The 12529-nt window shown below is 42.1% G+C and overlaps 1 protein-coding gene across 1 annotated transcript; it reads left to right on the forward strand.

The window, feature by feature from the left end:
- The first annotated feature begins 7927 nt into the window (after positions 1 to 7927).
- Positions 7928 to 12323, forward strand: LOC111592783 (hormone receptor 4). The gene is made up of 4 exons (XM_023305186.2): positions 7928 to 8615; positions 9301 to 9604; positions 10276 to 10932; positions 11740 to 12323. The coding sequence occupies exons 2-4, from the start codon at positions 9442 to 9444 to the stop codon at positions 12276 to 12278; spliced, it is 1359 nt and encodes a 452-aa protein (XP_023160954.2). The 5' UTR covers positions 7928 to 8615; positions 9301 to 9441; the 3' UTR covers positions 12279 to 12323.
- The last annotated feature ends 206 nt before the right edge of the window (positions 12324 to 12529 follow it).

Consider the following 12529-nt stretch of genomic DNA (forward strand, 5'->3'; position numbering starts at 1 on the left):
GGAAGAAAAAACAAGATTTTGGTTTGGGTTTGCCAGAAATTCAAATATTTACATGATCTTGCGGCCTTAAGTATTTACGTAAGGCGACCGCAGAATGCGAATGGAGCGTTCTGCACCGAGGGGATTTGTTTAATTTCATATTTAAAGATATTACAAGAAATATTTTGATAAATATAGAAAGTTTAATTCCATTTTGAATGAACAACCCATGTGAATTATCGAAATTAAATACAATTCAATGATTGTCAAGTGATGAATTACATAATTATGCCAAATCCTATGAAATAAATCGTAGGACAGTTTGATAGTTTAATTATATAATTTATTTGTAAGCCTTAAAATTCGTTTTTTAACTGAATCTTTGGTAATATTATATGCTCTATCTTACAGTGAGTTTACTTCCTATCTCTCTTATCCCTACCCTGTTTCACTTAACATATCTCATTATCTGTATATATATATCTATCTATCTCTATGTCTCCCTGTTATTTTCGTAATACTCTATCTTGCTTGTCCATCTCTTTTCCTCTCTCTCTTTCTCTCTCTCGCATTTTATTTCACTTTCTCACGTTTTTGTCTTTCTCCCCCTCTCTCATATTCTTGCTCTCTCAGTGTCAGTCTCTCTCTCTCTCTCTTTCTCTTCCCCTCTTTCGTATTCTTTCTCTATCTCTCTCTCTTTCTCTTCCCCTGTTTAGTATTCTTGCTTTCTCTCTCTTACTATCTCCCTCACTTTACTGCACTTTCTTTCTATCTGTGTCTCTCTGTTATTTTTCTCTCCGTCTCTCTTTCCGTATCCGAATTACGTACATAGAAATATGTAAAATCTTCAACCAACCAAAAAAAAGGTTGATGCTAAATATTTACATCAGTAGAATTTTATTCCTATATGCTTATACATATACAGACTTATACTTATAGACTTATACATGCATGTATATGTACACATACATGCAGAAATTCAGATGTGATCAGCTGAGTTAGTAATCACTTAATTATTAATATAGTTTTATTACAATGTATTTTTATGTAATTTTCAAGCAGATCAAAAGATAAAATGTAAGACACATACGAAGTATTATACAGCAAAATCGCTCCATCTCCTCCCCTCTCACTATCTCAGTCAGTTTCTGCCTATGCTCTTTACACTTCCTTCTGTTCAGCTTCGTTATGTTGCTTAAGCAACAACAAAAGCGAAAAAACACGAAGAAAGAAAGAAACAAAACATAGCCTCAGCATCGCATAAATAAATCTGTCAAGTGTTGCGCATAAATATCTCTGCAACATGTTGTTCGGTTTTTAGTTGTTGCCTCAGGATGTTGTTGTTGTTGTTTTGGCTGTTGCTTTAATTAAATGCTGCAATCAAGTGCGTAGCGCGATATTTCCAATGAAAACTTACAAAAACAAAAACCAAAAGAGAATTAAATGGCAAAGGCAACAGGCGAACGATGGATGGATGTTTGGGTAAGGGAGGGAGCGATGGGAGGCGTGCAGCGTTCGCCATTTGGCCGCGAGCCCCGCCTCATGTTTGTGCATTGAGAAAATTGTGTCCGTTGCACATTTGTTGACTTTGCCACTTGCCTGCGCCTGCAACGCCACGCCCCCTGCGCCCCACCTACCTTTTCATCTACGGTCCAACTCGTTCTGTGCAGAGCCTCGTCAAAGTGCCGTTTGCCTGGGACCGCATCGCCAGCGATTCGCGCTGCTGCCCCGCCTACCGCCCCGCGCTTAACATACAGATTGTCCCTCCAATGCCCTAACGAACGGCCCCAGTGAATTAAATTCATAATTAATGCGTTGCATGCACGCATACACACACACATGCACACTCTCATACACACACAGTCGGACCATGGACACGTAGCAGCTACCGTTGCCTCTTTGTTGCCTGACACGTTTATTAAAACTGATTTTTTTGCACACTACAAAAGAAAAGAACAAAAGACATACATTAGCTAGGTGAAGCAATTTGTTAATATGTTAAAAAAAAACATATATATATATTTAAATTATAAATATATAATTAGTATAGTTCTAAGCAATATCAAAGTTGTTTAATACCCTGCTTACATTTTCATAAGTCTCCATATCTCATCGACTTTATAGGGTATGCGCTCTTCCCTGTCATCCTCATAAATTTCCACTTATTTTTGCTTTGCTTTCGCTCTTAGCATATTTCATGCAATTTTGTGTTGTTTTTGTTTTTGGTTTTGTTTTTTTTTTTGTGTGTTTGCCTTGTTCCTTTTGCATTTCGCATTTCACATTTCACATTTTTTATGGCAACTTTTGATTTGGTGCCAAAAGCACGCAAAGCGAAGTTTGATTCGCATTTGTTCTCGTGCACAATTTGACCTTTCATTAATTATAACTGTATAATTGTGGAGTAAGCCTAATAATGGGGCCCAATCAACAACAATCTAACGACTATTATTTTCCGAGAGACATTTCCATATATATTTATAAAATCGTGTGCAAATATAAGAATCGGAAATGGTTTGTTATAGGGTTTATGTAAATGCAACGGTATTGAAATTGTATTAAATTCGTATTTTAGTTCAACAAATGGACATATCTATATATATTCTTGATTACAATCATATCTCATCTGTTGCAGCGATTCGAAGTTTTTCCATGTATTTATAAAAATATTTGTATTAATGCTCTTTTCACAAATATTCATATAAATCATATAGATAATCAATAGGTATACAAGTATATAACATCTTTAGCTGATCTCATAAACATATAACTTTATCAAAATATTATTAGGAAATGTCTTTTATCTCTCAATACAACAACTCCCAACTCACATGATGATAATAAACATCATCATTGATGGAATACAAATGATTAATAGGTATGTATATTATATATATATATTATTATGCGTATATGTCTATTTAGAAGGTGTATATGTTCAATAGGTTAACATGAAGCCATATAACTTATTGAAGTCTATAAAAATCTTATGCATATATTTCGTCTTCCCTTTAGGGAAACGTCGGTAATTAGGTCTTAAGCTCATTCCATATATCAGCTGACGCTTTGATGGAATACTACGTTCAAAGATTATAAGTAAAATTTAATGGCATATTAAATATGCAACGACTTTAATGTACTTGATTGTAGGTACGCGTTTTTACGAGCCCGAAACGCTGCAAAAGGTGTGCAATTATTTATTTGCATAAAGAAAAGCCCAAACGGGAAAAAGGCACGTAAAAATGCATTTAATTATAATTATTGCGCTTCCACTTAGCAGTCCATTCCCTCGAGGCCCCACCTCGTTTGCCAGTCAGCTCTTTTTTCCATTTTTCTCATTTTATTTTTGTTGCTGTAACAAATACCCTGTAGTATAAGGGAAAGCACAGCGAGGCATTTCATACTGAAAGTGAAGACGATAATGTGTAAAAACTTGATATAAGCGCTATAGGTTGGATAATTTTTGTGCAAACACCCTGTAACATATGATGAAGGAGATGAGAGAGAGAAAGAGAGATACAATGTGACATAGAGAGAGAGAGAGAGAGAGAGAGAGAGAGAGAGAGAGGGAAAGAGAAAGTGAGAGAGGAAGGAGGAAGAAAAAGAGAGAGAAAATATATAGAGTATACTGAAATAAAATATAAATCTGTGAGTTTCAGTTGCGAAAATACCCTGTAATATCCATTTGTGTTAAATTATATGATCCAGCTATACAATCATTGGGAGACAGCGAAATTTGGAAAATAACGAATTTATTACATAAAGAAAGTATGAACATTCTTAGGCTTAAGATAATACCCTTTAATGCATGGGTATGGGATACATGTTTAACCATTGACTTATATAATTCAATACTTACGGACCTGAAGAAAGACTTATTATTTTCAAGAAATAATGTTCGAAGCTCTGATTATACCCTGTAATATTTTTCATTAGAAGGTGTGGGCTATGGTCGCTTATAAGATGAAAGGAAAAATTAAGACTACGTTTTCCCATTTTGAATACTTCATATTATGTTTCTCATATGTATTATACCCTGTAAACGAATGAGATATATAATGCTGATGATAGAATATGTTGGGAGTTGAACTATCTTAAGGTAAAATCAGGTATTCTTTGTATTTGTATTAATTTTTTTTACCTGCAAAAAAAGTGTTACGTAGTATCTCGTCTTCCATTACAGTCACAGTGCAAATGAACTGCAGAGAATTATAGTAAATATAAATAATAAAACAAAGTGCAGGAAAATGATAAAGTGCATTAAAACGCACGCGAATGCTGCGCCGGGAGGCGGCTATGGCCCCGCCCCTTCGGTCGCATTTAAATTGCATTGCACGCAACAGGACGCACGAGTCGATAAATTTGTTGTTGTTGCTGGCAAGAGTTCTTCTATTGCCAAGTTTGCCACAAGATGTGGCAAATGCACACGAGCGCAGCGAGGCACTTATTATCGCAGCTAATTTATGCAACAGGCCTCCGAGTCCCATAAATTGTGCTTACGGCCTCAGAAATTGGTCGCAATCCGGAATAACCTCGTTTATGTCATTGTCCACATATAGTTTATACGTTTATACGACTCCATAAGTATATATCTACCTTCTGGCGACCCATACGCATGCCATTTCCATCATCATTCTCTCTCTCTCTTAATAATATCGTATTTCATTCGCAGTACAGGGTATGAGAGGGGCGAAGCTTCAGAGATTTCGGCAGCTGGGAGAGAAAGCAAAGGCAGAATATGAGAAACGAGTAAAGTAGAAAACAAATAGATAAGCAAAAGGAGCGAAATGATAGGATATAGGAATTAGAGAGAGGAATTACGAATTCAAGGAAAACACAGATAGAGAGAAAGAGAAAAAGTCAGAAAAGGAGGTAAAGGGTGAGAGAGAGAAATCAAAGAGAGGAAGAGATTAAAATAGATTAAAAGCTAGAGAAGAAGGGAGAGAGAGAGATAGAGAGAAAGACAAGCAGAAAGCGATAGAGCTTCTGTTAGACATAGAGTGAAAACCGAAGATACAAACTGCAAGAAGCTCTCAGAATAAGTGAATGAGTAAAGATAGAGCGAAAAATACATAAACTGATATTTGTTAAACTCAAACTACTTTTGTCTTTTAACAGCTTAATATTATATACCCTCTCTCCTAGAATATAGAGTATACTCCAGTAGTCCTTTGCCTTTGTTTAATCTGAATCCGCAAGGAGCCCACGATTGCTTTTTCAAGAGTGTCAGAAGCATTTAATTGATCATCAAGCGAAGCTCATAAATGAAGTTCTGTCTCCATTCTCGAGAACTGCAAAACGAAGGTAAACAAACAGTAAAACTAAAACTCTCTCGCTGTCTGGCCGCAGCTCGGATCTGGATCTGAACATGGAGCTGGAAATGAAGAAGGAGCTTGAGAGGGAGCAGGGGCAGAAGAGGAAACCCTTGTCGCCCGCTGTGCTTGGCTGGCAGGCAACAGTAGCCAGTGGGTAACAGACCTGGTTTCATGTTGAGCCTCTGCTCTACCCCCACTCTCTTACTCCTCTCTCTTTCACTTTGCTGAAGTTGGGTTTGCAACAGCATCTGCATCTGCATCTTCGCGGCATCTCAGCGCATGTCATGTCTCGTATCTTTTGTGCTAATCGTAAATAACTGTCGAAATTTTTTGCTACTGTATGTGATTTGCACATGGCATACGAGGAGCATGAGGATGAGGATGACGCTGAGGATGAGGCTGGGGCTGGAGCTGGGACCGCGGATGAGGTTGAGGCTGATGTTGAAGCTGAACCCGGGGCAGAGCTTGGCGGTAGGAGATGAGACTGAGCAAAAGGTAGAAGATGAGGCTGAAGCTGAGCCTGGGGTTGGGGCTGGGGCTGAGGCGGAGCATAGAGATGAGGCTAAGCGCATGAGGCAGAAGAAGAAGCTGAGACAGAGACTTAGGCTGAGCCAAAAGCTGGGACTAAGGTTGAGGCTGGCGATGAGGCTGAGGCAGAGGCTGAAAAGGAGCTGGCCAAGTGGCTTTTGGATGCTGCAAGCCATCATTGTTGTTGCTGGTGTTATCTTTAGACGTTGCCTCAAACTGGACGCAGCGAAGCATTGGGGCGGGAAAAGATGCCGGGAGAAGGGAGACAGCTCAAACTTGGGCTCTGGGTCTGGCCGTTAAGAAGGCCTCTTTATATGCGCACCTTGAAAAAAAAATAATAAAAAGCAACAACAACAACAACAAGATACTTAACTTTTTGCACCGTCGCATGAGCGGGGCACACTTATTGCCACGCACACACACACACACCCGTATATATATAGTCGAAAAACCGGAGTTGGAGCTGGGACTTTGCGCCTGGAGTTGGGGCCTGACACCGGAGCAACGAGAGCTGAGTGAAAAACATGTTTGGTTATAATTCTTTTTACTTCTTGTATCTCTTTATACCCTGTAAGCCCACGGGAATAGAGGCCATTGAAAGGGTATGCGCACGACGGCATAAATATCTTATTTATTAGAAATAACTCCGAGGCTGGCTAAGCTCCAACTCGGTTCCGGGGTCTGCAAAAACTTGCAATAAATTCTTAAATAATTTTCTTTTTCTTTTACTTTTATCTACATGTTCATATATTTTCTACGTGGTATCTTTTAGGCGTTTACCTGGCGTGGCCAACTGCTTATACTTGTTTATTTATATGTGTTTTTTTTTCGTACGTCGTCGTGCGTTTTTTATGCTTTGCTTTCTTTGCGCTTTGGACATGTATCTGAAAGATACTTTTCGTATTTCGTATGCTTTTTTGTTGTTGTGTGTGCCGTGCTTGATGACGCTGACAAAGGTCTGTCCGCCCCAGCCACAGATGGCAGGCATCAGGCACAGACCCCGACAGCGACCCCGAGCCGTGGCCATACGCGATTTTAATGAAGCACTTAAAAAGCATAAATGAAAATAAAACAGAAAAGAAACCCCCAACAAAGGCCCCACACCACAGCAGATAGCAGATAGCGAGGCAGATAGAGCCCAGCTCCCACCAGCCCAGCCCAGCTCCGTGCCCGGTTTCAAGCCCATCTTCAGAACGACAATTGATGTGGAGCCTGTGTGCCTGCCTGTCTGTCTGTCTATCTATACGACAGCCACGCCTCCGCGCTCTTCCCCGCCCAGTGTCCAGCCGCATAAACATTACGTGTCTTTTTTTTACTGCCCTCCCCGAAAGTTTTTTTGGGGTCTATGAGAATCGCTTGTGCCTGCGCCTCGAAATTAATTCTAATCTAGCAAATTACGCCGAGCTCTGGGCCGTGGGTCGGGAGCCGCTCAGGACCATTTATGCAGTCATAAAAATTAAAGACACCGCTTCCAGATAAGTGCGTGTGCGCACACATGTATCTCGCAGATACCCCGACGATGTATCTCGCAGATACGCGCAGCAAAAACAGTAGCCAATAAAACGACAAACATTAAAAGCATTAACAACGGCATTAGAAATGCAGAGTGCCATGAGCGGGGGGCCAAGAGGCTAAGAGAACGGCATGGAATTGAATGGAACGTTATCGTTCGCATTTCATTCGAATCGGAATCAGTTGGTCCAGTGTCGTGGCCTTGAATAATTGATGAAAATGCTGTGCGCTGCTGTTCTTATGATAAGCCAGCCCTGATCTCAGATGTGACCCACGCCGGCTAAGGTCCAATTCATGTCTAAATTATTCCCAGCAACGGCAACCAATCACGTATGAAAGGAAGTCTTTCATTAGATATATTTGATACCCATTTTTACAGCTTGTGTGAAGGAATACAAATGCCCAGTAGGAAATAGCTGTGACGCCATTCAGTTTTTATAAGCATCTATAGTGGGCTTGGTCAAGTCACATTTAGAACTACAATATAAATATGGAAAATATTAAGTTTCTTATATAAATTTAATTATTCAAGTATATCATTTTGCATATTATTCTTACATTTCTCAATTGAAGCACCCTACTTTGCAGTGAAGCACCCTAATGAAATGCTCAAGCTTTTGGGACGATTTCTCGCCTAGCTTTTGTTGTTGTGCGTTGGCAAAAACGAACGCTGTGGGTGCGCTATGCACTAATACAAACACAACTGAGCTCGCCAGTATGCGTGTGTGTTAATTGTGTGCAGTTGCAGTTGTAGTTGTAGTTGTGTAGTGGCTGTGAAATGGGTTCATTGCACGTAGCCCCCAAAAGCGACCAACTGGTCGACAGATCGACCGAACGTCGGACCGACCATACGAACGCCCATTCGTCAGTAACTAGGCGTTTATTTGTGTGCGTGTGCGTGAGTGTGTGTGTGTATGCGTATACATATGCAGCTAGGTACATAGTTGTTGCTGTTTAGACAGCCTGACCGGGCCGCTCTGCTTAGCTGCGTCTGCGTCTACGGCCTGTGCTTTAGCTTCGCTGTTGCTGTCGCTGTTTGCTGCTTCTGTCGCATCGGTCATCGTGCATTTTGCTCTGTTTGTGTGTGCCTGCATTTTGCTCAGCACTCAACGCCGTTTGGCGCTGCTCTTTTGTTTCGCATTCGCGTTGAGAGCGCAGCACGAGTTTTGCCTTTGCGTCTAATGCGGCCCGACTTCAAGCCGACGCCGTGGCCACCTTCAACTGCGCGACGAGTCTGTGGCAAACCCAACAAGACACACACATATACCTACACAGGCCATGCAAGTGAGCCCCAAACGTTGGCGTCGACTTCGGCGTCGCTGTTGTTTATCGTTGCCTTTCTTTTTTGTCTGCTATTTTCTTTTCGTTCACTTTGCTTTTGTTGTTTTTACTTTTTTTTGCAGCTCTGCCTCTGCCATAAGGTTCGCTGCTGCTGTTGCTTTGTCTCTTTGGTCTTCATTGCCTTTGTCTGTTTTGTTGTGTGCGCTTTGGTCGTTGCGTCGTCTTATGTATGGCTGTGCCACAGCGCACCAAACTCTCCCGCCCCCTACCTCTACCGTTACCTCTATCGGCAGCACCTACGTATAGCCGACACACACACACACACTTACACAGCAACGGTGTACATCGTTGTCGTTGCTATTGCCGAACTGTTGCTGCTTTTTTTTGCACATTCTGTCTGTTCTCTCTTTTCGCTTGCATTTTGTGTATCTCATCTCGTGTGCGCTTTCGCCGTTTTTGCGCTGCTTTTGCCTCTGCCACATTGCTTTTCAATCTCTCGGCATCGCTGCGCCCCAACAACAAAGGCAACAACTACAGCAACAATCGCCGCCGTCGTCGTCGTCGCCGTCGTCGCTGTTGCTGTCGCTGGCGTCGTCGTTGCCCCGACGTCGTCATCGTTTTCTCTATTTTCCTCAATCGCTTTGCCTTTTCATTTTCAATTCGCATATTTTGCAAACTCTACTTTCAGTTATTCGCCGATAATTGATGTCAAAGGACGCAGTTGTGCTCCGCGTCCGCTGTTGTCGCCGCCGCCGCCAACGCCAACGCCACCGCCGCCACCGCCTTCGCCTTTGTCGCCCTTCCTCCTCTATAACCATATCCTGTCGTCATGCCAAAGGAGGATCCGTTCGTGAATCGCGCTCAGCTGCTGAAGGCCATCAAGAAGTATCCAGAAATTTGGGACTCCAACAACAAGCTTCACTTGTGCCGCAGCGTCACATCGCCCATGTGGAACGAGATCGCCGAACAGTTCGGCGGTCATGTGCCTACAGGTGAGTGTGACTGAGATAGCCATACAGTGTACACATATGTGTGTGCGTATGACTGCGTGTACTTATAGCAATAACAAAAACATTGGCCAAGTTTCTACTGGGTTCGAAGCTTAGCCTGGCAGCCGGCGTCAAATTGTTTTTGTTTTGCGTTTCGCTTATTACTGCTCTCTCTTGCTCTCTTGCTCTGTCGCTCTCCCCCAATTGTTGTTGGCCTTTCTCTTCTTCTGTGTGTAAGCTATAAATAGATGCATGCACTGTTTGTCATAGGTTGTAAAATGCTCAATTGGAAAAGGGATTGATAGCACAATTACATATGTATTTAGGGTACATTAACTAATTTGTAGAGCATGTAGAATGAGTTATAAATGATCAATTTGCAGCTCTATGTATAATTGGGCATGAAGTGACATGATTATTGTCGGTAAGGGAGTGCATAGGCCTCTTGGCTTTATAGACTACAGAATTCTATATATCAAATCTAGACTGACATATAAAAATCTGATTACATATATATTCGACATATGGAATACACTGTAATAGCTGACACATTAAACTCCCTCGCTCTCCCTCTTTCAACACGACCTCTCTTCGCGATTCTCACGAATACTAAAAATGCTTATAATCCATGATCTCTCATAAAGTTTTCTGTGTCTCTTATTCTCTTCACCCAGTCAAACTACAATCGATTTGGAGTCAAATGAAGTATCACTATCACAATTTGGTGCATCGGCAGATCCTGCACAAGGAGCGCTTCAATACCAAGTGGGAACACTTCGAACCCATGTCGTTTATGTACAACATAACGGTCGCAAAGATCGTTGGCGCTCAGTCCAACTCGAGCAACTCTGAAGCGAGTTCTCCAAGCGAGCCAGCTCACCCGGTGGGCGGCTCACCTCCTGCACTGCCACCGCCTCCTTTACCAAGTGCTACTCATGGACGCGGGCGTCCCAGCGGCAGCTTCAGCTGGCTGCAGTCCACAGCCGCAGTGTCGCCACCAATTGTACAGCAATCCGCTGCCGCAGCCGCCATCTCTGCACCCACTGAGCTACCTCATCTCATTGAGCAGCCGGCAGCGCATGGCATGACCTACACCGCCTTCACAGGATTAGTGCCGCCGGCTGCTGTCACCGTGGAGGCAACGACCACGCCCATGCGCAAACTGGGCCGGCCCAGTTCGTTGCACAACAGCATGCGCGGTCGCATCATCGATGCCATTAAGGCGCGCCCCTCCCTGTGGGCGGGACGCCAGCGTAGCGAGAAAGGCCAGGGCCAAAGCCGCACCTCCGCCGTCTGGAAGGAAGCGGCCAACGAGATGGGCCTAACGCCGAGTAAGTCCCAACTACATATTACCATTTTGTGAGATAAATTAAACGGAGGAAGGGATATATTACCATGATGTTGACATGCAGATTGACTTGCCATGAAACTGCTCTGTTAGGCTTATGAATTGATCAAATATTATAATATAGATTGATCATATTTAAAGTACATTATTTCATCATTATTTGGGAACCATTTTGATTTCAATTCCTAAATTATGTACTAGCAAGATCTATTTAAAAATTGACCCTCATGCAGATGAATGGGTATTAGAAGTGAGCTAACTTGAACCCAAGAGAGAGAGAGAGAGAGAGAGAGAGATCAGCATTTGAGCTCGACTTTGACTCTGAGCAGTTATACTTTGGATGCAATGAAGATACCAATTACAATGAAGACAGATATAAATATAACTCTATGTTAAGATAAGGCATTAAAAGAAATGATTGGGACTCAAAACGTACTTTCTTTGAATAAATATACGCCAATCAAACTGATCTATCTATCAGAATTTAGTTTCGGAACATATATATGAAGACAAAGCTTACAATGCAGATAGATTTTACAATGAAGCTTAATGGAATGTTTAAACTAATATAAAATAAACTATAAAGTTATTAGGAATCAAAAGTATTTGGATTAATAAACTTTTAGATTGTTCAGATTCAAGACCAGGGGAATAACATGAAGATATAACCTAGTCTCTGAACTATTAGGGCTTTGCATATAATTTTTAATAGTTAAATAGCTATGAATAATATATAGATCCAACAGCGATAAGCTCCTGGGAACTACTACAGTTTATAATCGCTTTGCAGCTCTCATGCAGACGCGCTGGTCGATCATCAAGCAGCGCTATGTGGATGAGCTGCAGAAGGAGCGACATGCGCAGTATGCACAGCAGGGATTCCGGTCGAATTGGGAGCATTTCGAGCGCATGTCCTTCATGCGGGACATGCTGCTGAGGAAGGTGGACGAACGCGAGCAGACGCGCGAGCACATCCAGGAGATGGTGAGCGAGCAGCAGCAGCAACAGCACCAGCCCCATTCCCTTGCCATTGGCCATGGCCAGCCGCAGGCGCATCCACTGCAGCTCTATCGCCCGCCTGGTCTGGCCGAGCACTCGCAGGACTTGCCCATTGGCCAGGTGCAGCAGCAACTGGCGCAACATGGCGCGCATCTAATGCATCCGCAGCATCTACATCTTCAGCATAATAATCATCATCCGCATCTGCATCTGCATCATCAGGCGCCTGTGGCTGGACGACGACGTGTCAAACACGAATCCGATCTGGAGTGGGATCCCTTCGAAATGATTCTACATGTGCAGGGCAATGGCGAGCCGGCGGCCAACTAAAGCAAGACTGAGAACAGCAAGAGCGAGATAGGACGAGAGAGAGAGAGACAGTTTATAATATACAATGTATATACATATGTATATATGTATATATATATATATATATATATATATATCGCCAGATGTAAAACCAACAACATTACAATCCAATTTGTATTTCCAATTTTTCACTTTGCAATCAAATAAAAACATCACATAAAAGAAGAGAAAGCGTGGGATGTTCCAGAATACGTAAATTATTGTGGAGAAAC

The sequence above is a fragment of the Drosophila hydei genome, unplaced genomic scaffold, assembly GCF_003285905.1.
Source record: "Drosophila hydei strain 15085-1641.00,03,60 unplaced genomic scaffold, DhydRS2 tig00000001-arrow-pilon, whole genome shotgun sequence".
Taxonomy (NCBI): Eukaryota; Metazoa; Arthropoda; class Insecta; order Diptera; family Drosophilidae; genus Drosophila; species Drosophila hydei.

What these genes read in the sequence shown, in the direction of transcription:
- LOC111592783 (XM_023305186.2), top strand. Translation starts at nt 9,442, where the DNA reads ATGCCAAAGGAGGATCCGTTCGTGAATCGCGCTCAGCTGCTGAAGGCC. An exon ending in CGGCGGTCATGTGCCTACAG is followed by an intron (nt 9,605 to 10,275) that starts GTGAGTGTGACT and finishes CTCTTCACCCAG; the next exon opens with TCAAACTACAATCGATTTGG. An exon ending in CGAGATGGGCCTAACGCCGA is followed by an intron (nt 10,933 to 11,739) that starts GTAAGTCCCAAC and finishes ATCGCTTTGCAG; the next exon opens with CTCTCATGCAGACGCGCTGG.